Here is a 27,916-nt window from a genome sequence, read left to right as displayed (position 1 = left end):
TGTTCAGTTTCAAGTTAAACCTAAATCAAGCTGATATTATCTCTTTTTTTTTTAAATGCCCAACTCTCCACAGCTAATTTTATATGACTAGCAATGTGCATTAACGTTACCTGAACCAAGATTCTTGGCCTCTGGGCTGATGGGAAGGGAACATTATGCATGAAGTGGGATATATGCCTATAAACAATATAAGAAAAGTCTCAAAAATGATAAATGACAAAACAAAAGTGATTATAGTTAATTTGCATTAAACAGAAGGGCAACAAACATAAAAACAGTGTTATCACAACAAATGTCTCCAGACAGTATCAATAGTAGTACGCTACTTATGTTCCAGTTTTGATTCTGATTGTTCTGTTGTATGCAATTGTCAATTCAACAAACTAAGACAAAAATAAACAAAATGGCTAGATATTAGCTTAGCAAAATCGCAAACCAATATAAAGTCCACAGACAAGAGAAAATTGCTAAGAAAGTGACTGCTAGATTGTATTAACAGAAAAGAAATGGTCTCTAAAGCTCCTTTACACTTGCCGAGTATCAAACTGCCTAAACGAATTGACTCGACAACCAAGTAATGTCAATCAGGTTTTTAGCAATGCCAAGAAATAGCTGTGGCAACTTCAGTGGTAAATACTGCAGGCATTGCAGATCCACATGTTTGGTTCTTGTCCATTGAATCGTAAGCTGCCAAAAATCATGGACGCTAAAGTGTAATGTGAATAGAACAATATATCAAAGATTATGAATGAGCAGCTGCAAGCGGTCCACCTGGTGCTTGGAAGCAGGAGAATCCTCTGACCACTTAATTAGAGATAATTTCTGTTTACCCAGTCCTAGATGTTAAACAATCTGCCACCATCACTTTTATCTTTGATGGCCCTTACTTGTTCCAAGTTATCCACCAACCTCAATATTAGACATATCATTCAAAAATTCTATGCGTTTTGCAACTTTCCTTTCACTTAATTGGAGATATATTTTACAACTTTTATCTGCATTTTCTGAAATCCCATTTCCATTTTTTATCCTATAGAAACTTTATAGCTACATTAAAACTTAGTAAAAATTAATTTGATATATAATTATTACAGTGGTATGATTATTGTTTAACTGTGCATTACCTATTATTATAGCAAGTGTGGCAATGAATTAGACAATTAATCACTAGGAATGTTTGAGCCCCAGCAGATGAAAAAATATTCAAGAAAAGATTGATTACATATTTTCACACCTAGTTGTTAGAGGCACTTGGGCTAATTAGTAGACCAATTGGCAAATCCATCTATCAACAGAGTTCGAGGAAGCGGGCAAATACCTTTTGCCGATATTACATTTTGATTGTTTCGTTGACTAATTTACAAAGCTTGACTAGTAATGTACAACATATTAAGTCCAACTTTCTCCACACAACCTTCCACACCACCAAATTTGCTTTAATTCCATTTACAAGAAAACAATATATTTCTCAATGTCAGCAAAACAAATGAGTTGATTATCGACTAAAGGAAGAGGGGTGGAGGATACATCTCAGTCTATATCAATAGTGTTGAAGTAGAGAAGGTCAAATGTGTCAAAATGTAAATATTACTAACAATGCGTCCAGGGTCCAGCAACATTGATGCTGCATCCAAGAAGCACACCAATATCTCTTACTTCCTCAGAGGGCTACGGAAATTTGATGTCTCTAATAACTCTTAGCAATTTCAATGGATGCACCGTAATAGTATCCTATTCAGATAGATCATAGGTAGATCATAGATAGATAGATCGTAGGCCACTGCTCTGTCCAAGAATGCAAGAAATTGGAGCAAACTGTGAATGCAGCTCAGTCAATCACTAACCCCGCCTCCCTGCACCCCACCCTCCCCCCAATCGACTCCAACAATACTTCCACTGCCTTGGAAAAGCAGCCAACATAATCAAGGATCACTCACACCCCAGTTATTCTTTCTTCTGCCCTCACCCATCGGATAGAAGGCTTGAAAACATGTACCACCAGATTCAAGAACAGATTCTTACCTACAGTAATCTAACCCTTGAATGGACCTCTCATGCTAGGGATGAATCCCTGATCTTCCAATCTTTCTCATTGCGCCTCGTTAACCTTTTTTAAAAATCTGCATTTTCTCTGTAGCTGTAATATTATATTCTGCACTCTGCTTATTTTTCTCTTTTCACTACACGATGTATGATATGATTTGCCTGGAAAGCACACAAAAGAGGTTTTCCACTGTCTCTTGGCATGTGACAGTAATAATTTAGTTTAGTTTAGTTCACAGATACAGCGCGGAAACAGGCCCTTCGACCCACCAAGTCCGCGCCGACCAGCAATCCCCGCACATTAACGCTATCGTATAAACACTAGAGACAATTTATACATACACCAAGCTATAACATTAACCTACAAACCTGTACGTCTTTGGAGTGTGGGAGGAAACCGAAGATCTCTGATAAAACCCATGCGGTCACAGGGAGAAAGTACAATCTCTGTAAAGACAGCACCCGTTGTCGGGATCGAACTCCGGCGCTGCAAGTGCTGTAAGGCAGCAACTTTACTGCTGCGTCACCATGTCGCCCAATTTAATATCAATGAATATTTCTAGTTAATTCAGATTTTCAGCATTTTCTTTATTTTGATTTTATGTCTTAAGTATGAGTTGCAGACAAATTAAGAGCAAGGAACAAAAACTGCCTTGTGATAAATTGAAAGTAGAACAAAATGTTGGAAGTGCTCAACAGATGCTGCAAAAGCTTACATTTCTATATGAAAAGTCATTAACCCGAAACATTAATTCTCTCTTTCTACTCACAACCTGGTTGGCTGAACTTCCACAATTTTCTGTTTTGCTCCAATATAATAAATCAGTTTATGTTGATATTAAGGCATTTATAATAACAAAGGTTATTAACAAATGAAATACTCAATTTTCTGTACCAAATACTTGGACTTTATGATAAATTAAGCAGATGAGTTTTGGCTGACAAATTAAAATGAAAAAGATAAATTACCAGGAACTCGTTCAAGGGAGGATGTTTGAAGGAGGATGTTTGAAGGACAAGGAACGTCTGGAAAGTGGGATGTTTTAAAAAGTGCCCTGACAAGATTTCAGGACATCCCTGTTAGAGTGAAGGGCAAGGCAGGCAAATGTAAGGAAGCCTGGATGACGAGGGAAATTGAGGCTTTGGTCAAGAGAAAGGAGGCATGGGACAGGTATAGGCAGCTGGGATCAATTGTATTCCTGGAGGAGTTTCAGGAACTAAGGAGTAAGCTAAAGAAAGAAATCAGAAGGGCAAAAAGGGGACAGGGGATAGCTCTGGCAGATAGCATTAAAGAAATATCCCAAGAGATTTTATAAGCACATAAAGGGAAACAGAGTAGTCAGAGAGAGAGAGAGTGGGATCCCCTCAAGAATCAAAGCCGTCAATTCTATGTGGAGCCACAAGGGAAGGGCAAGGTCCTCAATGAGTATTTCCCCTCCGTTTATACAGTGGAGAAAGACAGGACGACGAAGTAACTTGGGGTCGTCACTAGAAGTGTCTTGAGAGCAGTCAGTATTACGGTCGCATTGGTGCTGAAGGTCCTGACGCCAATGAAGATAGAAAAAATCTCCCAGGCTTGATAGGGTATATCTGAGGCTTTTGCAAGGTCCAATGCAATCCATTCACTTTTCTCAAGATCCAAGGACGTGCTATTAATTTGCTTGGTACTTATTTGGTTATGGCAATTGTTTCAAGTTCCTCATTCCATTTAATCCTTCATTGTCAAAAATATCAGGATCCTTATATTGTCTTCTGCCAGAGATACAAAATGTTTCTTCAAAATCCCTGCAATTTCCTTATTTCCCATTAATTTCCATCCACTATGGGACCAACATTTACTTAGGCTATTTTTATATAGATTTAAAACACTAACTTCAGATCTAAATTTCTCACAGTCAAATGGAATTTAAAATTGATTGCAAATACTCTTCAATGAAGGATCCTTTTATTAAGAGATTAATGAATCCTGTTTTATTACATTAAAAAATCTAAAGTAGTGGTCGGAGATACAAGGAGAGTAAACTTCACGACTAATTTCCATCCTGCACTCAAATTCACTTGGACCATCTCCGACATCTTCCTACTGTTTCTGGATCGCATCGTCTCCGTCACAGGATTCAGACTATCGACCGACATCTATGACAAACTTACTGACTCCCATAGCTATCTAAACTACACTTCTTCCCACCCTGCTTCATGTAAAGACTATCCCCTACTCCCAATTTCTCCATCTACACCGCATCTACGCCCAGGATGATGTTTTCCCATACTAGATCATCGGAGATGTCCTCATTCTTTAGGAAACAGAGGTTTCCCTCTTCCATTATAGATGAGGCTCTCACTAGGGTCTCCTCGATACCCCGCAGCTCCGCTCTTGCTCCCCCTCCCCCCATTCGCAACAAGGACAGAGAGCCCCTTGTCCTCACCTACCCCCCCCCCCCATCAGCCGTCGCATACAGGATATAATCCTCCAACACTTTTGCCACTTCCAACGGGATCCCACTACTGGCCACATCTTCCCATCTCCACCCCTTTCTGCTTTCCGTAGAGACCGTTCCCTCCGCAACCCCATGGTCAACTCGTCCCTTCCCACCTAAACCACCCCCTCTCCAGGTACTTTCCCCTGCAACCGCAGGAGATGCAACACCTGTCCCTTTACCTCCCCCCTTGACTCCATCCAAGGACCCCGACAGTCTTTTCAGGTGAGGCAGAGGTTCACTTGCACCTCTTCCAACCTCATCTACTTTATCTGCTGTTCCAGGTGTCAACTTCTGATAGATGAGACCAAGCGCAGGCTCGGCGATCGTTTCGCTGAACTCCTCTGCTTAGTCTGCCTTAACCTACCTGATCTCCCAGTTGCTCAGCACTTTAACTCCCCTTCCCATTCCCATTCTGATCTTTCTGTCCTGGGCCTCCTCCATTGTCAGAGTGAGGCCCAGCACAAATTGGAGGAACAGCACCTCATATTTCGCTTGGGAAGCTTAAATCCCAGCAGTATGAACATTGACTACTCTGACTTCAAATAGCTCTTGCTTTCCCTCTCTCTCCATCCCCTCCCCCAGTTCTCCCATCAGTCTTACTGTCCCCGGTTACATTCTATCTCCGTCCCGCCCCTTCCTCAGTCTGAAGAAGGGTCTCGACCCGAAACGTCAACCATTCCTTCTCTCCAGAGATGCTGCCTGTCTCGCTGAGTTACTCCAGCATTTCGATTTAAACCAGCACCTGCAGTTCTTTCCTACACATAAAATAACTTATTCCCAGGTTAAGAAACTGAGCCAAGAATACAAAGGTCAAAACTACTTTTACCAATATTGATTTCATATATACGAAGATTAGGAGATATTACAAGCCTCATTTTTTTATTTTAATTGTCGTGGAATATAGCTGCCGGTTGAATAGGCTCCTTTTCACAACACTGAATTTTCCCTTTTTGTTTTCTTATCTGCAACCAAATGATCATCTATCTTGAGTTTGAGTCCAGATCATTTCTTATTGCAGAACCAATTTCATACATCTTTAACAAAGGCACTCTCTTTTTTCTTATCTTTAGAAACTCCACCCAAATCCCAGAAAATGTGTGTAGGATGGAACTGCAGATGCTGGTCTATACTGAAGATAGACACAAAATGCTGCAATAACTCAGTTAGTTAGGCAGCATCTCTGGAGAAAAAGAGTAGGTGACGTTTCGGGTCGGAACACTTCTTCAGTCTGGAGACATTTTCCAACGATGCTGCCTGACCCATTGAGTTACTCCAGCATTTTGTGTCTATCCCAGAAGGTTTTACTGCATTCATTAAAAGCAGAATTACTTTCAGTCCATTATATTAAATTTATAAACAGTGGGATTTTCATACAATTCAGAATGTAAAATAAAATGGAAAATATCTAAGCCTGAGGTATCCATGGCAATCGTGATTATTACTTGTTCCTTCATCATATGCATATCAATCATTATCACCTGCACTTCTCTAATTTTAGGTAACTAATCTGCAACCTCCCCCTTTCCCACCCAGCACCCTCTCATCCCAGTGCCCTACCTGAATTCACACCCCTTCCACCTATATTCCTTCCGCTAGCTTCACAATTCGTACCTCTTCTATCCTTATCTCAAACCTTTTGTATTTTAATCCCTGTGCAACCATCTACCTATCAACCCTCCCTCTCTTCACCTGTATCACCAAGGTTTGTCCAGCCCCTCTCTTCCAGCTCCCCCTCACCACAAGGAAGAAGAGTCCCGACCCAAAATTGCAGCAAATTGTGGACGCAGCCCAGACCATCACACAAACCAACCTCCCTTCTATTGACTTAATTTATACCTCGCACTGCCTCGGCAAAGCCAGCGGCAGAATCAAGGAAGAGTTGCACCCTGGCCACTCCCTCTTCTCCCCTCTCCCATCAGGAAAAATGTAGAGGTGTGAAAACGCACACCTCCAAATTCAGGAACAGTTTCTTCCCAGCTATTATCAGGCAACTGAACCATCCTACCCCAACCAGAGGGCAGTGTGAATAGCTCGATTGTAATCATGTATTGTCTTTCCGCTGGCTCGTTAGCACGCAACAAAAGCTTTTCACTATATCTTGGTACACATAACAATAAAACTAAACTAACTAATATGTTGAACTCTCAGCTCTTTGCGCTTACTCCATCATCACACAAATAAAACAGGGAGGATAACTAATTATCAATATGCATCCCCTTCAACAAGCAATATGTTATTAACTCACATGATTTACAGTAAGATAACCAGAATATCTTTCTCTCTGTTTTTCTCTTCCAGGCAACTGGAAAGCTATAATGAACTAGATCTTTGGATGTGATTTTTATTAAATCCAGGGCAGAGCATTATAGCTACAACTCCATTCTCAAACCTTAACCTTTTTCACCACCGTAGCTTGAGATCATTAGGAATCCTTCAAAGAGTTTTGGGAAAAAGCGTGTTGCACCCTGGCTGCAGAATCTCATGACAATTGTGGGATATTTCACTTTGAATTTACTGCTCGTTACTTGGATAAAACTACAATTCCAACTCCCACAAAACAATAAATTTCCAAACAAAATATGTGGGTCTGATTATTTTTCCAGTCCATCAATGTTCACAATCCAAGGCACTCTGGACACTTGACCGGAGTTAATAACCATCTTTACCTTCTGAGATTCCACAGTGCCTAAAGTCTAATGATAAAAGTATGAAAAGTAGTAAAACAAAACAAATTTAGTTGTAATTTTGTTTTAAAAAGTAGATCAAGAAATACGAAAACCTCATTCAAATATCATAGGAATAATTTGATGCATTAGGCTTGTTAAGGGAAGGATAGACAAAGAAACATGGAATCAACCAAACAACTACTCAGCTGTATACCAAAGTTACCCACTAACTTCGAATTAAAATAGATTGAAGAAATGATCTGGAACAAAATCATCCAAACCTATTCACTATTCAGAGCCACTCATGGAAACAGTGTATCTGTGGTGACATCTGATTAAATTCTGATTCTTCTTTCTACAAGGACCAACATTCTTCATCTGAAATCAGTTTGATTGGGTATGTTTAATTTGCACATTAACGCCCATTATGGAAAAACTTAACTTTACGATGAGGTCATTTAAAATTAATTGCATTTGCAAATAAATGACCTGGAAAAACAGGTTCACATTTGAACCTATACATACTTCTCAATTGGCAAAGGATGAGGTCCAGAGACAGAAAGTTTGTAGAGAAACATCAAAAATTTGCGGAATGCCTCAAAGAAGGGCCAGCGGGAGAGAAGACAGATGCATTTATTGGTGTGCACAGAGTTGGATACGATAAGTTTCTTGCCCACTGCAGTGATGAGGCCCAGTTGCACAAGTTGCTTCTCAGTAAGTTGTTCCATTGGATACGATTCATAAAACTGGATAGCGGCACCATAAACCTATTTTGTTAAATCACAGTGGAAAAGTATACACTTAGTTCTTCAAATCATAACATTGAACAAAAAAAGCACTCCATTCAGGAATTTGGTGACATTTTATGGATTTTACACAAAATAGACTGCACAATCTAAGTATATTGAGGCAGTTACTTTTCAAATTGATGTTCAATTGGTAAAAATATTATAATTTCATAGTTAGCACTATTCTAATGCATGCTCAAATCAACTGACCTTACTGTGAGGATAAAGTAGGCTCCCCTTCTTGCTAGAAATTACAGGTTATTGCATTAGATTCCCTTAAAAAAGTGACCTTCTCAATTGTCATAACAGACATTTTGATATCCCATGACAGAAAATATTTCAACTATAATGGCCCTAAATTCTGAAATTTATCACTGCTTTGTCTCAACTTCAAATCTATACTTTCCATTGCCATAAACTTCAGAATACATATTCTTTTCTCTGCCACACATTAGCTTAGGGAGTTAATATCTGCTTATGCACCTGGTCTTAATGCAAATTAATAGAACAGGGAATACTAAAATACAACAATCCAGAATTCTCAAGACTATGGTGCCGGATTAACAACTTTTCTGAACTTTTGGATGTTACCCCTATTGACACCGACACATTTTTCAATGTCACACAGAATATAATTATTTTCCCAGTGAACCAGTTAAGATTATTCCCCCTCTGAACTTGCCTTTTCTGCTGATGAAGCAGTTAACACAAAGGTGGAGAAAACCGGTAAAGGATATTTTGTCTCGGGTGGCCAGCATTCGATAGTAGCTCCCATTGGAAGGCAGAAGAGCGGCACCGATACTGACAGTGGGAACGACTCATAATCATCTTCAGGATATCTGCATATTAACCCTGAATAGAGATTTAGAATGGAATAAAACTATTGGAGCAAACTTAAGGTAAAATTGAGCTCATTATCAAAATCTTTCTCTGAAATGTTTTCTACGAACAAGGCTGGAGCACTGTCATCCTATTATTGCATTTTTGCCAGTCTCCAAACCAACAAAACCCAATGGCTGCTCCAGACATCCTGAAATGTTTAGTAGCAAGCCACTGTATTTTGGTAGATCACCTCAAGGCACCAAACGTCACTGATGTAAAACAAAATAATAATTTTAATGCGCACATTAATTTGGAAAAACATCATGAGCAAAGATACATGTCAAACAACCCAGATACTAATCACATTTAACAATTCTTCTCAAATGCCTGATTTTATTATCCCCAGAAAATGGCTAAAATTATTAATAGCAGCAATCTATACTTTACACAGTGGCATATATGGATTTAAAATTTGCAATATGCACTATTACTGGTTATGCATAAAGTCACTTTGATCATTTTTAGTCAGATGCACCAATTATGTCCACCAGCAAATCATTTTGTGGTGGCATATGAAGAAATTTCACGCATTGTGGTGGAATTTTTGTTGTTTGCCAAAGAAGGGAATGATGTAACCAGTTAAATGGCCACACTGAAAAAGCCAGCACCTGGAGAAATGTCATTCCTGGCAAAGCTGCATGAAGCAAGCAAATCATGCACAAAACAGATGTGCTCATCTGATGGAAATAAATGTGCCCCAAAAGATTTCATGAAAGTTATCTAATGGGACTTTGCAACTTCCACAATTAGTTTGAACTGCAGGCTCTCACGAGTTTATAAAGCAATAGCTCAGAGGATCATGCCCAAGTTTTAATTTTAAAACTGCAACTAGAAGATATGACAAGATATGAAATTATATTTTCACTTCCTGAAAATTCTCAAAAGGTTATTCATTGAATGACATACCTGCTTTATAAGCAATCGAATTGGAAACAGGAACAGACTTCTTGTAACAAAGATAGACACTGGAACCCCACTGTCAATAGAAACACAAAGTTTAGATACAGCCTCACGTTAGTGTAAAAAAGCTAGATTTAAAAACACCTTTGATCCATTTGTGAAAAATTAGTAACATACATGGAACAGAATGGAATATACTCACTTTTCTAGAGTTTAGCTCCTGCTGGAAACCAGTGAAGCAAATATAATGATTCCATGGTAGAAAACCTTTGTTTACAATGTTTGATCGGCAAAAGTTTGCTTTACTCAATCATGTGATAAATTCAAGTCAGTTGTCATGTCTAAAAAAACCTTAGACTCAGATTGAGCACTCCAATCAATTTCAAGGTTTTAACTAAGATTTAGCAAAATTCTTTAACCCATTATTACCAAAGATACTAGAGGAACAAGATGGACCACTCCGTTGAAATAGTCTATACTGAAGTGTAGTACGCAAAGGAGCGTAACGTCTGTCATTTTAGTATCGCTATGTCTCTCGCAGTGTAATCAATGTTTTGGGGGAACAGTATGTGTGATGATACCATAAAAATGCAGAATATATCTCATCTATCAATTCACAGATTTGTGTTATTTTTCTTTAAATGTTTCTGCAAGTTTCTGCCTACTAAAATGACATGACACGCAAGGGCTGAATAAATATATCAGCCCTTTCATTTTTGCCAAGTCTCAATCCAACTGTTTCCCCCCTTTTGCAGATACTGTTATGCATATTTCTATTTTTTTACTTTGATGTATAAATTGCCTAGATGGATGAAAGCGAAAAATATGTTCTGCCTACTACACCGAATGAACACGGCTCAGTTTTGAAAGAAATTTAAATTTATGTTTGCAACCTTGCAACCTTGCTTTGTCTGTAATTTTGTTAATAATGTAATTGTTGAAAGCTCTTATTGTTCTTATAGAGAAAATGCAAGACGGTTAAAAAAAAAAACTAGGACATCAATGCTGTTCTGTAAGATCAGGGCTGATGTAATTTGGTCTCAAAATTTTGCTGCCAAGTCCTCAATTTCCTTAATTGGGAAACAATTTGCATAACAAAGACAAACAAAGAGCATTGAAGTCACAAAATAATTTTCTTTTGTTGGTTGAGCAGCCGTGTTTTGGCAGAATACCAGGGTAATTTCCCTGCTCTTCAAATTGTGCCCTGGAAACTTCTACATCTGTTTGAGGTGACCAGACAAAGCATCAACATAATGATTTGGGATTTGCTTTGGGGCTGACACCGAGGACAACAATTTTAGATTTAAATATGTAAATCAGAAGTTTCAGTCAAAGACTCCTTACACTTTCACAAGTTTGAATGCTCTAGGACAGAGATTTAGAACCCCAAGAAATCAAGGGAGCAATTTAATGAATTTCGTGATGAGTAATTATTAGTATAGACCAAGGAAAAAACTTATTTTGCACACAGCTGTGACAATGATGCAGCGGTAGAGCTGCAGTCTCACAGCACCAGAGATCTGGGTTTGATCCCAACTATGGGCTTGTCTGTGCAGTGTATGTACGTTCTTCCTGTGACCACGTGGATTTTTTCATGGACTCCCTCCCACATTCCAAAGACATGCAGGCTTAGTAGGTTAATTGGCTTCTGTAAATTGCCCCTAGAGTATAGGACATAGAACCACTGTACGGGTGATCGATGTGGAGTCAGTGAGCTGAAGGGCCCGTTTCCATGCAGTGTCTCTAAACTATGCTGTGACAATCAGCACAAGGAGTCATGATCATTTGTTTTATTTTGCTCCAGATTCCACCATCTGAAGTCTCGTCTCGTCATTGATAAAATCTCTCCAACAACCTTATTCAGCATAGTTATAGTCACACTATGTATTCGATCCCAATGAGGTTGCAAACACAGATGGAATTCACAAAAGGATTTAAAGCCAACTATTTAAAACATTGTTTAAAAGGTATCTTCCTCATATAATAAGCAAAACATATTGTGCAGGAGAAACTCAGTGGGTAAAGCAGTGTCTCTGGAGGGAATGGACATATGACGTTTTGGGTTGGCACCCTTCAGATTGATAGTAGTTGGGGGGGAGAAAGTGAAAGAGAGGTAGGGCCGGGATAAAGCTGGCAAGAAAAACAATACCTTTGTTATAACAGTTTGCTCCAAACAGACCTTTAACTGAATGAAATCCAATTTTTTTTTTGTACATGGAAATACCAGTTCAAATACTACAGAATACATGGTAAATGACTCATCGGTCACGCTGTATGCTGATAACACTATTTGAATACTGATTTCACAGTCAAAATATAGATTTAATTTGCCATTTACAGCAAGTTTAATTTATGACATTGCTGAACAAAATTTTGAAACATAAACTTCAAGAATATTTCTAACCACCTCAAATGGAGGCTTGGAACAGGAAGGTTCCATATTTAATCTTGGCTGAGAAATCAGGAGGACTGATTAATTAAGGAGCAAATGATAGATATCGAGACAGATATTGAGGAAATAAGCAGTAAAAAGTCAGAGCAATTTCCCTGTGAGAAAGGTACACTAAAAACATGAGCTAATTTAGCCAGGTCAGCTCCAATAGTCATCACATGATCTGCTTATCATTAAAGTTCTGGCTCACATACAGTATAGTTACAATGGCAAAGAAAGAAACATAGCACAACAGCTTTCAAATGTATCTTTTTTTTGCCCTACATTACAATGATAGTGATTAGCACAGCATTAACCTCCTTAAACATTCATTCCATCTATCATGGGCACACAGTGGCTGTGGTGCATATCATTTAGGCAAAGCACAGCAGTTACTCGCCTTGTGACTCCAACAGCGATTCCCAACAATTACCTCCATAAAAACAAGCGCAGCAGGCACGAGGGAATACTCCCAGGTTTTCCTCCAAGTCACACACCATCTTGACTTGAAAATATATATCCAATCTTTTTTCATCACTGGATCTAAATTCTACAACTCTCCGCCGAGCAGGACTGAGGGAGTAACTAAACCGTCCTTTCTACGGAAGGACCGTAGAAATTCAAGATAATTCTTCACTCGTAGCTTCAAGGAAAATATGGGATGGACATTTAAATTCTGCTTTGCCAGTGGCATTTAAGAGGCTTTCAGTTAGACACATGAATATGCAGGGAATGGAGGGATATGGAGTTTGTGCAGGGAATCATTTAAGTAGGCATCCTGTTCGGCACAGACGTCATGGGCTGGAGGGCCTGTTCTTGTGCTGTACTATTCTAAGTAATGTCCAGATCCTAAAAATTAGCATATTAAAAAGCTTCAGGATGCCAATGACATCTGTTGCTCCAATTAGTCAGTATCCTCTTGGGAATGAGCCCATAATCTATTACACATTAGACATTAGGTATTGCAACAAAAAAAGCCATGAACAAGACCCAGGCCTGTTATGTCTACAGCATCATTCAACAATGTCTAATCTACCTCAACAACATTTTCCTGCACCATCTTCAGTTCCCTCGATTCCGCAAATATCCAGAAATCTGTCAAGTTCTGTTTTAAACTAACTCAATGTTGCCTCCACAGCTTTAAGAATGTTCTCTTCATCTTGATGCTAAAATAGCCTAGCTATAATCTTCTCATTCAGGAATCATCCATCCAGTCATGCCCCTTCTGTCTCCCAGCCTGTCTAGCCCTGTAAGAATTTGAAGTTTTAATGAGATCTAAATTCAAGAGAATAACTAAAGGGAACACCCTTGAACCAGTCAAGTGAGTCTTCAATTAATCCTCCCTATGGCAAGCATTGGCAGAACTGCTATAATGTACGTTTCCATAACATGAAGAAACAAGCAACTGCAGATGCTCATCTACAAAAAAAGGACACAAAGTGCTGGAGTAACTCAGTAGGTCGGGCAGCATATCTGAAAAGCATGCATAGGTGACGTTTTGGGGACAAGATGTTTCGGGTAGGGCGAGGTTTCAGGTATGGTCCTGACCCAAAACGTCACCTATCCATGTTCTCCAGAGATGCTGCCTGACCCACTGAGTTACTCCAGCACTTTGTGTCCTTTTCCTTAGCATGAATTGGATATAATGCAATAATTTTCCTAAAATTGGAGAATTCAATGTTCATGTTGTTGGATTACAAGCTACCCAAGCAGAATACGAGGTGTTGTTCCTCCAGTGTGCAATGTGATCTCACTCTGGCAATGGAGGCGGCCCGTGACAGAAAAGTCAGTATGGGAATAGGAAGGGGAGTTAAAATGATTAACGACTAGGAGATCCAGCAAGCCTAGGAAAACCGTTTGGCGAGATGGTCACCTAGTTTACACTTGGTCACACTGATGTAAAGGAGGCCATAGCGGGAGCACCAAATGCAATAGATGACGTTATAGAATGTGCATGCGAACCTTGGTCTCATCTAGAAGGGCTGCTGAAGTTCCTGGTTGGATGTGGAGGAGGAAATGGAGGGACAGGTGTTACATTTCCTGGGGAATGCACCTCTTGAGGGAATGGTTTGGGAAGGAAGGGGTGAGTGTACCTAAGAGGGAGTGGTCTCTACGGAAAAGGGTGAGGAAGGGAGTTGTAAATGGCAGTGGGATCACACATTGAAGGTGGCAAAAATATCCGAGAATTATGTGTTGGATGCCAACGTTGGTGGGGTGACAGGCAAGGACTAGCATAACTCTATCCTTGTTCTGTCTGAGGGGGAAGAGGATGAACAAGAGCAGATCTGCAGGACCCAGAGGAGGGGCGGATGAGGGCTCCACCTACGACAGCAGGAGAGAAACCATGTCGACCACAAAAAGAGATCTTCCTGTCGTAGAAAGGAACAGCTCATCTTGGGAGCAGATGTGGTGGTTATGGAGAAATTGAGAGTAGGGGATGGCGTCTTTGCAAAACCCAAGTTGGGAGGAGGTGCAGTTCAGATAAGTAAGGTATATAGTAGACATCAGTCCATAGTTTGACCCCTGTGATGGTGACAGAGAGATCGAGAAAAGGGAGAGAGGTGTCAGAGATAGTCCAAGTAAATTTGAAAGGGTGGAAGATAGTGGTAAAGTTGATCAAAGCAATGAGTTCTGCACATGTGCACAAAGCAGCTCTGATGCAGTCTTTAATGTAGCCGAGAAAGAGTTGGGGGATGTGCAAGTTTGGAACAAGGACCATTTGACATAATTAACAAAAGGATGTGGCCCATTGGAGTGCCCATTGTTACACCTTTAACTTGAAGAAAGTGAGGGGTCTAAAAAAAGTTGTTGAGGGCGAAGAGAAGGTCTTACTGAATAGTGGTGCAGGCTCAAGAGACCTTGCAGATTGCTACTGAATTTATTTTATTTTACACACCCTTTGTGTTAATATCACTTTAAAAACACACTACAAAGTATGCAAAGAACTAGAATCTTAGCCCCATTGTCCACTACTTCCTATGTAGTGTGAAGTCAGACAATGCCAAGACCACTTCAACCTTAAAGAATTCAATATAAGCACAATATTCCCCAACAAAAGCTGGAACATAGAACTGTACCTCCCTCTCCCATATTATATGCCATCTTCAAAGCAGACTTAAAAATACAATGGATTAGTAAAGCACATGACTATGAAGTACATCAAATATTCATACCATTTGAGATAATGTAGTACCATGAACAAAGTTATCCTTACCATGCCACAGTTTAAGTTCTTATCAACTTTGCAGAATGTGTGGGGTGGAGTTTCTCCTTTACTCGTAACAAGAACACAAATATCGGTCACAGCTAAAGAATTCTGAGGCCTGTTCAATGGAGCCTTCCGATAGGTAATGAAGATTTTCTGAGAATTGGCTGAACTGTTGTTAACATTGGCACAACGGCCAAAAGGAGTTGCTTGTACAATTTCACAGCCTGGAATTAAGCGCTCTTTCCCCTCATATAAAACCCTGAGGGGGAAAAATATATAATTATTCCAGTTAATAATCTTGGTCGAGAAGGTATATACCAATTGGTACCCTGTTTAAAGGCAACAATGTGAACATCTACTTCCAGTAAAGCCAGGAAACACATTTGAAGTGATTTAAATTTATCTCAAAGCAACGGAACATTAGCAATAGAGACCATTGCTCATTTTGCTAAATGACCTTAAATGATGTGCAAATAATACATTTTAAAATGTGTGCAAGATTAAAGGTCCAAATCCACATTACAACATAAGGTTAATTGGAATCTGGATCCAATGCCTACTCAAAAAACATTCCATTCAAGCATTTGCGTGAAATCAAACTTACTGTCACATTCACAACTTTAATAACGATTTAAGGATGCACGTCAAGACCAGATAGCTAACATATTCTGCTTGGATAGCTTGCAACCCAAAACATAAACACTGAATTCTCCAAATTCTATGGATATGTTCCCCTCTTTCCCCCCCCCCCCCCATCCCCCCATTTACACCCCCTCCCCAGTGTGCACACATTTCTTCGACCATCTCCCATCACTCGAGTAATCCTGCTCCTTTCTCCTCCTCAGTAGGCTCATCTCCCATCTCAAAGTCCCACCTTTCCGTTTTATCTCTTTCCTCTTCCGGTTCCACCTTATCCCTTCTTCCAGCTTCACATCCTCTTCTCTCCTCATCCGACACCTTTTTGTCTCCTTTGTTACTAACTCCACCCATCTGCCAATCAACAGATTGCCCCCCGACCTCCCAACATACGATTTTACAAATTCAGAATTTTGATGTCCAAAATTCAGAATTTTACATCAAAATTCATAATACGGCGCATAATGCAACCTTTCAGCAAAAAAAAGTATGCACGCCAAATACGCGTAGGCGTTGCGCTACATTCACGTGTGAAAAACTACTATTATTTCCAACAGTCTGTAGTTCTTGGACTACATGTACAATGTCAGGCCTCTCATGAGTATATTCTACTATTATAGAAAGGTTATTGAACAGAAATACTTTTTACAATAGAAAAAATTGTTTTCTTTTGTTTTTTCTATTTTGCCTTTTCCTTACACATCCCAATTCTCTTGGTATTGAATAAAAAACAATGGTCATAAAATGTATGACTAAGTTATGAAGAGTTTCATTTTAAAAACTGCACATACCTAATTTAATTGAAGACATACTTGCTCCAGTGGTCTTCAACAGCAAATCACAATGGTCCATGTCCCCCCCCAAACCCTACTACCCCCCTCCCCCCCATCACCTACATTCACGTACCACTTGCCAGGCGTTACCACTACCCCTCTTGCCCAGCTTTCTCCCCATCACTCCGAGACTGAACCTGAAACATCGTCTGTCCATTCCATCTGCAAGGGCTAACATTACGAATGCAGCTATGTGGGTTTTATTGCAGGGGTGTAAAAGCTCCAGCTCGGATTATTCCTGGGGCATCCTGTTGTCAGCATGGAAGTGCGGTTTATGGCTGATCCATCTTGTGATATCAGCAACCGGCCTCAAAGATTTGAAGTGTTAAGAAGAACATCTTGCCAATAGTCAGTTGTCTGACTATTCTGTTAATAGGTCACAAACTACAACACATCGACGACATTTTAATTTTCATTAAAATGGCGGTGCTGCCCTAGCAGCTGCGGCTTACCTGCAGTCCGTTTGTCTTTTATGTTTTTGTCTTAATTGTAGTGTTTAGATGTGATGTAGTGTTTTTTGTGGTTGTGTACTATGTGTGTGGGGGGGCGGGGGGGGGACTGTAAAACTGTAAAATTGTCTCTTCTGAACGGAGACCCGACCTTTTCTTCTGGGTGGTGTCTCCGTTCCCGCTGCGGCCTACCATCGGCCAAACACCTGGAGCTGGCGGCCTCCAGCTGGGACCACCTGGGGCTCTGGTTTGCAGAGCCCGCGGACCGGACTTACCATCTGCGGAGCTGGCTGCCTTCAGAGGCGCTGCAGCAGCGGCTGCGACTCTGAGGCTCTGGAGGCTTCAGCCGTGGGCTGCATGGATATCGGAAGCTCGCTGGCCCCTGGGTGGGGGCCGACATCGGGAGCTCCGGCAGCGTCTTCGCCTGCCCTGGATCGCGGGGCTTGGGTCGGTCCACTGCGGACCTTTCACCGTCCGGCGCGGCCTGAAATAGGCTGCGGGATTTTCTCTGCCCGGCGGGGGCTTCAATGTCGGGAGCCACGACCGCCCCGACGTGCAGCGGCGGCATCTTCGCCCGCCCGAGTCGCGGGGCTTGGGTCGGCCCGCTGTGGACCTTTCACCGTCCTTCAACAGCCTGACCATGGGAGAAGATGGCAGGGGAAGAGAAAAAACATTCTGGCCTTCCATCACAGTGAGGAGGTGACTAGAGGAGACTCACTGTGATGGATGTTTCTTTTTTTTTCTCTTTGTTTTGTGTTGGGTTGTGATTATGTGTGAAATTGCTTATTTTTAATGCTCTTATTGCTGGACTGTGGGTGACCTTTCATTTCACTGCACATCTTGTATGTGTATGTGACAAATAAACTTGACTTGACTGCTCCTTGACCTTGACCCACCAAGTTCCTCTAGCATTTAGTTTTTTGTTCAAGATCCGAGCATTTGCATTTTCTTGCGCCTCCATTGCCAACATGACTGTATTGCATTTAAATTTTTTCCACTTTGTAAATCATCAAAAAATCCAGCCAAAATAAACCAATTAAGGTCCTAGAAAAACATTGATCTTCCCCAACTGGAAGCCCTGGATGAACCAGGAGACGAGGACTAGATCTGTGACATTTAAGCTTGGCAATCCACTATCACGCAAAAAGCTGCCTGAAGGCCAGCAAGAGCTCCAATGGACAATTTTGAGCTAAACTGGAATCGCAGACAGACACTCAACAACTGTAGCAGGGCGTACAAGCTGTCACCTCCTGCATGGCAAAACCAAGTAGTACAATTGGCAGTGAACCATCACTTCCAAATGACATCTATCAAGGATTCCTTCCATCTGGGCCATGTCCTCTTCTCACTTCTTCTTCTTCTTCTTTTTGCTTTTGAGGCAGCAGAAGTTATGTAACGCCCTCCAGGCGCTGTAGCCAGTGCAATGTGATGTTGTCGAGGGCCGTGAGGTCTACCCCTCCACCAGGGGGTGGAGGGCACCGCAGTCGAAAATGACGTGCTGCGCTGTTTGCTGGTCTGTTGAAACCGGAGCCACAGAGGGTCGCTGCGTGACGGGAGAAGGGACGATGAGATGACAGGCGTTGAGGTCCCAGTTGCTGTGAATCCTGGGCGAGGAGGTGCAAAGGATGTTTGGCGTCCGATGGGGCCTTGCACACCAGCCTATGAGTGAAGAACTCTCTGCGAAGCTTTGCGGGTGCAATACCTGCGAGCACCGGCAGGAGATCCGTCGGAGTAGGGCGTAGGCAACCGGTGATGATCTGCATGGTGTCGTTGAGGGTGGCGTCTAGCTTGCTAGTATGAGCGCTGCGGCACCATGCTGGGGCGGCGTACTCAGCGGCGCTCTTCTCACTGATATTATCAGAAAGGAAGTACAGAAGTCACATCACCTGGTTCAGGAACAACTACTTTAATACAACTCTCTAATTCTTGAACCAACTTCCGCAACCCTAGTCAAACCTTGACAACGAACACATGGACTACCTCTTGAACTACTATACACATGTTTTTTTTTCCGGTTTTGTAGTAATGCCCTGCTTTTATGATGTCTTCCTTCTTTTAGAATCGTGTGTAATGTAGAAGGATGAGAGGGGATCTTATCGAAACATATAAGATTATTAAGGGGTTGGACACGTTAGAGGCAGGAAACATGTTCCCAGTGTTGGGGGAGTCCAGAACCAGGGGCCACAGTTTAAGAATAAGGGGTAGGCCATTTAGAACGGAGATGAGGAAAAACATTTTCAGTCAGAGAGTTGTGAATCTGTGGAATTCTCTGCCTCAGAATTCTCTGTTCTCTGAATTCTCTGAATGCATTCAAGAGAGAGCTAGATAGAGCTCTTAAGGATAGCGGAGTCAGGGGGTATGGGGAGAAGGCAGGAACGGGGTACTGATTTAGAATGATCAGCCATGATCACATTGAATGGTGGTGCTGGCTCAAAGGGCCGAATGGCCTACTCCTGCACCTATTGTCTATTGTTATGCATAATTTCTTTTTTGAGTAATCAAAAGCTTCGGTTAAAGTTTCAGATAAACACAAATTCACACCAGGATTCTTGGTAGGCATTAAGTTCAGTACAGCACTAGAGCATATCTGTAAATTAAAAAAATAATTTTAGCATATGCATTGGTCTAATCAATGTTGCACTAGGAGTGGACTATCTGGATGAATATCAGTAACCAGGATGATGGTTCAGGGACAGTTTTTTGGGCAGTAGTCTATATTATATTATATTACTAAAACTCTGTGCATTTTATGGTTTGGGGCTTGACACAGCCAAAACGGTACAAGATAGCGCAACAATTTTAGACCCACCTTACTCACCATTCCCCTGTCCTCCCAATAAACCCATTTTTGTTACTTTTAAAAAACAATTTACCTAATAAACTTTAATAAATGTGGTCCACCCTCCCCGGGAGAACCAGCGAGAGGACCGGCGCACGTCCCGGCGTGCCCCGCGCGCTGCAACACGGGAGGGAGGTCAGGCGCGGGGCACAGGGGGGGAGGGGATGGGGGGGGGGAGAGGGATGGGGGGGTGAAGGGGAAGGGGAATGGGGGAAGGGGGTAGGGGAGGGAAGGGGGGAGGGAGAGGGTGCTGCACCAATGCAGGAGAGGTTTGGACCCAACGGGTCCACTTGGTCTAGTAGAACATTAAAACTGGCCTCAATACTCCATGTCCATAAGCAGAAGATGTTTAGTTTATCTGATCATTACTGAGCAAAAACTGAGACCACCAATGAACTGTTTCTACAGACAGCAAAGAGCAGACTTTGTTCCAAAACTTCCCTGTAGATGGCAAACCTGCTGACTCATAACTATTCAGAGACACAAGTTCTTATATTGATCTGTCAACTAAGCTCTGAAATTATACTAAAACCTTGAGACTCTGGAGTCAAATGCAAACTAGAGCAGATAACTCCAGAGAGTCATAGAGTGATACAGCATGGAAACAGGCCCTTCAGCCCAACTTGCCCACACCGGCCAACATGTCCTAGCTACACTAGTCCCACCTGCCCACATTTGGTCCATATCCCTCTCAACCTGTTCTATCCATGTACCTGTCTGTTTCTTAAATGTTGGGATAGTCCCTGCCTCAACTGCCTCCTCTGGACGCTTGTTCCATACATTCGCCACCCTGTGTGTGAAAAGATTACCACTATTCCTATTAAATTAATACTTCTAACTTCTAATAGATTCCTATTAAATCTATTCCCCTTCACCTTAAACCTATGTCCTCTGGTCCTCGATTAACCCACTCTGGGCAAGAGACTCTACCCGATCTATTCCTCCCATGATCTTATACACATCTATAAGATCACCCCTCATCCTCCTGCATCCCGGCTTACTCAACCTCTCCCTAGAGCTCAGACCCTCTAGTCCTGGCAACATCCCCGCAAATCTTCTTTGTACCCTTTCCAATTTGATAACATCTTTCCTATAACACAGTGCCAAGAACTGAACACAATACTCTAAATGCGGCCTCACCAACGTCTTATACAACTGCAACATGACCTCCCAATTTCTATACTCAATACTCTGATGAAGGCCAATGTGCCAAAATCCTTTTTGACCACCCGATCTACCTGTGACCCCACCTTCAAGAAATGATGCACCTGCACTCATAGATCCCTCTACTCTGCAACACTACCCAGAGCCCTACCATTCATGTTAGTCTTCCCAAAATGCAACACATCACATTTCTTTTCATTAGTTTCCATCAACCATTCCTCAGCCCACCTGGCCAATGGTGCAGATTGACCAATGTCCAGCTTGACAACATTTCTGCGGCTAGTAAGTACAAGACTGCCAGTGAATAAATTAATATAGCCTGCCTGTCCAAATGGATAGAAACATTTCCAAATAGCTCTTACAAGTGGGGTACTTTAATGTCTCATTCCACTTTCTGTGTAATTTAAAGTACATTTTATTTCCAACCTTTCTTTATTCAGACAGGACACCAATCTGAAATATTAACTGTTTCTCTCTCTCCAGGGATGCTCTTTGACCAGTGTATTTAGCTTTTTTTCATGATAGATTTGATATTGATTTATTAGCAGTATATGTACCAAGATACAGTGAAAAACGTAGTTTGTATGCTGTCAGTCAAACACAAGCAAAGTTTAATACCAAAAAAAAATAGATTACAGAATATAGAGTTACAAAATTAGCATTGCAGTTACAGTGAAAGTGCAAGTGCGTAATAAAGGAGGTTGGGAGATCAGAACTACACACTTAGCTATTGAGAACCATTCAGTTGATTCATAACAGCGGGGAAGAAGCTGTTCCTGAATATGGTGGTATGTGCTTTCAAGTTTCATATCTGCCCGATGGGAAAAGGGAGAAGATGGAAGAATTGAGATGCAATTGATCCTGGATTCTGTTGGCTGCATTTCAGAAGTAGGGTGAAGTGTACATGGAGTCAATGGGGAAGGGGAAGCTGGTTTTGTAGGATGGACTTCACTATATCCACAACTCTCTGCAATCTATTGCAATCTTGGACAGAGCTCTTGCCAAACCAAGCTGTAATACGCCTCCCTGGGTTACTTTCTGCAGTGCATTTGTAGAAAATGGTAACAGTTGATGGAGACATGCCAAACGTCCTTTGTTTTCGAAGTAAGGAGAGGCGTGGATATGCTTTCCTGGCTGCAGCTTCAATGTTGTTGGTCCAGGACAAATTGTTGGTAATATTTACACCTCGGAACTTGAAGCTCTTGACCATCTACACTTTGACACCATTATGCTGGCTGGGTGCATGAACACCACCTCATTTCCTCAGGGTAACATCTAATCTTATTTGTGTTTGTATTTGAAGTGTCCCAGCATTCTCAAAATTCAAACAATCAGTAGCACAATAAACAATTATAAAGCCTGCCACAATACATTTTTTGACAAATGAGATATTAAATAATTGGATCTACATGTCAGAAATAATTTGCTGCATTTGAAGAGAAGAATTTTAGAAAATATTAGACTGAAGTGGACCCGTTGGGTCCAAATCTCTCTTGCGGGCCTTTCTAGGGGCAACCCTCCCCCAACTGACCATCTTGCGGACCCGGCAACCCTCTCCAACTGATGAAGCCCATTGCCGGGGGGGCAAGGGGGGGGGACAGGGAAGGGGAGAGGGAGCCACTCATCTCGGTCCCATGCTGCCAGCGTTGCAGCCAGAGCAAGCCATGGACCCAAAGCCTCTCCTGCATTGGTCTTGCACCCTCCCTTCCCCACTTCCGCCCCCACCCACCCACTCCATCCTCCCTCAAACCCACTTATCCCCCCCTCCTCCCCCCCTTCACCCACTCCATCCCCCTCAACTCCCATTATCCCCCCCCCCACCCACTCCATCCCCCCCTCAACCCCCTTAAAACTTGGAAAACATCCGAGCTCAAAGAGATTACTAGCTAAATAAAACAAAAGCAAGGATCAGCTTGGGAAAAAAAATGGTACATCTCCCCAAACTCCCTGGTTCATGACTGATCAAAATAAAAAATATTCAGCAAACACTGAACGACCTGCATCAGGAACAGAGGGACACACAGGAAGCAATGGAATTCACACGCCATCTCACAAACTGTCCTTCCCCAGCTGTGATAGAATCTTGCAAGTCCCGCAATGGTCTTGGTCACCTTAAAACTCATAGCTCAGGAGCAAACTCCAGATCTCAAAATTACATTTTCTAGACAAAAAACATAACTTGAATAATTACCACTTACCTGCTTAAGCATAGTTTACATTAAACACACTAGCGTCAAATTGGCGCTATACCAACCCAGAGATCAAGATGATTTTTCAAATCACTTACCCAATGTCAATAAGGGGTGGCTTATCAAGTCCCCGCTTGTAGCAAAGGTATATCTCTGGACTTTTCAAACTCCCAAAATTCAAGTTTGCTGGAAGTCCAGTTGGCGTGCTCTCAATACAAGTATACCCTTCAGGAACATTCTCTCCAACCGATTTGATAATGACGGCGACATCTGTTATTGGTGCTTTCGGCTTTGATGACCTGGGCTCTACAATTGTGATTTCCTGCTCTAATGGTGTAGATGTGTCAGTCAGCCCTGCAACTACAAAGTAGTCACTAACTCTTGGGCCTTTATCTTCAATCATGGCTGCGTGTTCCTAAGAAAAGGAATAAAGAACATCAGAAATTCTTCCTGGTTAATAACTGGATTATGCATAATCTCAGTCAATTTTCAATGCTAAATCTCAGACAAACTATAGATAGAAATTTTAATTAAAATACCATTTTGATCCACAATTCCAGCTAACTGTGATCGATGTTATCATCTTCAAACAATTGGTTCCACCTCAGAAGAAATCAATTTACCAACAATGAAAAAATCCTTACGGCACATAAATTAATTAAGTTGTTGACTCGAAGTAGACAACCCTACCAACAACTAACCACCATACCAATGAATTGTCTAAGTCACATCCTACAGAGGACAGCCCAGCTGAATCACCCACCCTGGTCAAACACATTAACATTTCCCCCAATGACAGAAAACAGATAGTGATTTTTGTTTTAACTTCACAACTTTGTCTGCAGTAGTCCTACAGCCATCTGTGGAAGCCAGACTGTTGTTGAAATCCCTTCATGATGCTAATCTTCCAAGGATTATAGATAGACAGCTTTCAAATAGGAGGAAAAGACTTGTAACAGAATCTATCACAAGGTACAAAGCATTGGAAAAATTAATGGCAATAAAACTAAAAGGCAATAAGAGGCCTGGATCCACTGGCCTGTGTTTAAGGATTTTAAAGGACAGGGCCACAAAGATAGTTGAGCAATTGGTTGAAGTTTTTCAAAAATCTGAATTCTGGAAGGGTACTGGCTGAATTAAAAAACAGTAGGTGCAACTCCTAATAAGAGAGAGGGGGGAAAAAAGGGAAACCGTAGGCCAGTTGGCTTAACATCCATATTTGGGAAGACAATCGACTCCATCCTATCCCCCCTGGTTAAATCTCTCCCCACCTACGTCCAAGACACCTCACAAGCTCTCCATCTCCTCGATAACTTCCGGTTCCCAGGCCCCCACTCCCTCATCTTTACCATGGATGTCCAGTCACTCTACACTTCCATCCCCCACAAGGATGGTCTCGAAGCCCTCCATTTCTTCCTCGACCGTAGAACCAGCCAATCCCCATCTACCAACACTCTCCTCCGCCTAGCAGAGCTGGTTCTTACCCTTAACAACTTCTCCTTTGACTCCTCCCACTTCCTCCAAACCAGAGGTGTAGCTATGGGCACTCGCATGGGCCCTAGCTACTTTGTCGGGTACGTCGAACAATCCCTGTTCCGGGCATACACCGGCCCCATCCGAAAACTCTACCTCCGCCACATCGACGACTGCATTGGTGCTACCTCTTGTACCCATGCAGAACTCACTGACTTCATACACTTCACTTCCAACCTGCCCTTAAACATACCTGGACTATCTCCGACATCTCCCTCCCGTTTCTGTACCTCACCATCTCCACTCCCCCGAAACACTTTGCTCAGGATTAGAAAATTGCAATTATCTTCTGTGCTGTGCCAGATAGTTGATGGCAAGAAAAACAAACTGAATAACGACAGAAACAAGCTTAAAATTAAAAAAATCACAAAAATGACAGGAAGTGCTACATTTACACTTTCAGTTAAATAGGAAGTGGCAAATGCTATCATACCTTGTACTAACGTACATTATCTCAGCCATTTTATTAAATTTAAACAAAAAAACTTAATACAAAGCCACCAAGTTTCCAAAAATATTCTTTTACACTGCATGCAATTTTATTTCTAGCTATGTGTCTCTTGGGAGTTTCAAAAGGGTGAAATTAAATCAAAATGTTTTACCATAAAAAATACTATTTTTAAAAAACTGATAAGAACATCATGAGGAAAAATAGGGGAATTTAAACACAGTCTGCTGATCAAGCCAGATGGATGTACGAGATAAAAACCGGAAATACTGCAGATACAGCAGGTCAGGCACCATACATTGAGGGAACATTAACTTTGCACATCAACAACATTTCATTTGGACTCTCTCCCTGAATGGTGTCTGGGAAACTGCATAACTCAAGCATTGTTTTTATTTTAGTTTTCCAGCATCAGGGTGTTTTACATTCCTGCATGGCACCTTTCCACTGTTGCAGTGTCCTGCTTTCCAACTTCAAATTATATCCAGTATTCAATATGGCTTTGCTATTTCAAAAATTAATTTCTTAACAGTCAGCATTTTTATGAATGACATATATATGGATCTAAGCACATTGGAAGCATTGAAAACTGTACTAATTCAAGAGATGTGGTGCAGAGTAAAATTAGGCCACTTATTGATCTGCAGTATATAATTTAGACTTTCTTAAACCAATGGAAATTTTACTTTAGCAACCTCCGAGGCTGAACAGTAAATACTTGTTTAAAATGGAAACCACAACCTCAAAAACGTTCAAAATAGATTTCTAAGAAATCAGGAATGTATGAGTCATTTAATCATGTCCCAAAATACATGTAAAAGGCAACATCGCAAAGAAATTCATGATCTCCAAGACAAAACTTAACTTATAAGAATACTTGAGTTACAAATTAGAAAGATGTGTGCGAGATTAAGACAGGTTTGTATTTCAAATATTAAATCCATTGAGGTCAATTCCCTCAAACAAATAAAAACTTACGCAGTTTTATATTTCTGTTATCAATTGCATGAAGACAGTGCCAAAGAATTCTGAAAAACTAACATCCAGCAAATTAGGGTAAAATAGAGAATCTGCACTAACCTATCCCGTCACCTTCACAATTAATGTCATGCCCAATCTCAATCCTTCCATGATGCTGCCCATCTGCAAACTTCTCTCAAACCAACCCATCTGTGGTTCCTGACTCCACTGTCACAGTACATGCATTTGAAGCAATGCCGTTCATATTCTCGCCCCTTGAACATCAGAATAAAACCACTTAAATTGGATCAAAACAATGCAACAATATCAAAATTTTGAGCAATAAGAAAAACTGAGCCATAAAAAACAATTCTTACAACTCTCACATGAGCTCTTCAAGGTTTCTCCAGTAGTCATGCTTGCTTGAAATTACATGTTATAAAAAGGTCATGTTAATTTCTGGAAAATAAAACATAAACCCAAGTGCATCATATGATTATTTTATTCAATAGTAGTCCACAAGTAAATAGAGCAAAACTTTAAACTCTGCCATCCGATCATTTGGAAATAGCAACAGTTCAGTATCTGGCTCACCAGAGCCCGATTCCCAGCATGCCTCATGCTCGGTAGCTCTCTTTAAAATAACCTGATTCAATGAATACTTATGATACTGCTGTGCAATACCCAAGCAAATTAAAAGCCGTTTGGGATTTTAATGGGAGTAACATCCATTAGTCCAGAAAACCTGCCAGTCTGGCACAAGTCATGAGGATGCCAGATTATCAGAGTGTTACTTTGGAAGAGTTGCAACAAAATGGCATATTCATTAATTACAGTTTGTACTTCTGTTTCCATTATTTTCAATCACAAAATCTGAATTGATTTTTAGAATAAGGCAATCTCCTAGATTTTGATCCAGGGGAGTAAAAATGATTTGGAAATGGCACAATTGCTTCCTTTTAAAAAATACACTAGACCAAGTGGACCCGTTGGACCCAAACCTCACTTGCATTGGTGCAGCACCATCTCCTCCCCCCTCTCCACTCCCCTCCCTCCCCTCCCCCCCTACCTTTCCTCCCCTCTTCATTCCTCTCCTCCCCATTTCCCCCCCTCTCCATCCTCCCCTCCTCCCTCCACCCCACCTCCCCCTTCCTCAAAAAATATCCTGGAGATATATTCACTTCCACTCTATTGCATTAGAAAAACAGGCTACATTCAATGTCCTACAATGATCCCACGGCTTTTCATTCTCCAACAATAAATCTGTTGCACAAAGTGATTAAACGGTTTCAAAAATAGATGCCACAACATCCTCTGACAAACCTGTAATCTCCATTCCTGGCATCTGTTCAAATGAAAACCAAATTATTCACAAATCTGAAGCTGCATTGCACATCAGTCGAGTTCAGTTCACAATTCCATGTCATTTTAAATGACTTTCAATTGGCATCGTGCTTTCAATTACCA

The 27,916-nt window shown here is 41.3% G+C and overlaps 1 protein-coding gene across 2 annotated transcripts in view; it reads right to left on the bottom strand.

Annotated features, from left to right (window-relative positions):
- Positions 1-27,916, bottom strand: part of dennd4c (DENN/MADD domain containing 4C) — a 116,981-nt gene that overhangs the window by 70,891 nt on the left and 18,174 nt on the right. Inside the window, exons 2-8 of one of the 2 annotated variants that reach the window (XM_078396027.1) lie at positions 25,235-25,368; positions 23,607-23,923; positions 15,405-15,657; positions 9,766-9,835; positions 8,660-8,829; positions 7,715-7,956; positions 111-177 (exon numbers count right to left, since the gene is read on the bottom strand). In XM_078396027.1, coding sequence (XP_078252153.1) covers positions 111-177; positions 7,715-7,956; positions 8,660-8,829; positions 9,766-9,835; positions 15,405-15,657; positions 23,607-23,923; positions 25,235-25,279 — 1,164 coding nt within the window. In that variant the 5' untranslated portion in view covers positions 25,280-25,368. The remainder of the gene's footprint in view (positions 1-110; positions 178-7,714; positions 7,957-8,659; positions 8,830-9,765; positions 9,836-15,404; positions 15,658-23,606; positions 23,924-25,234; positions 25,369-27,916) is intronic. The other variant, XM_078396028.1, reaches the window with a different exon arrangement.

The sequence above is a fragment of the Rhinoraja longicauda genome, chromosome 3 (genome assembly GCF_053455715.1).
Source record: "Rhinoraja longicauda isolate Sanriku21f chromosome 3, sRhiLon1.1, whole genome shotgun sequence".
NCBI lineage: Eukaryota > Metazoa > Chordata > Chondrichthyes > Rajiformes > Arhynchobatidae > Rhinoraja > Rhinoraja longicauda.
The sequence above is the reverse complement of the archived record's forward strand: the minus strand, read 5'-3'. Positions and strand labels throughout refer to the sequence as shown.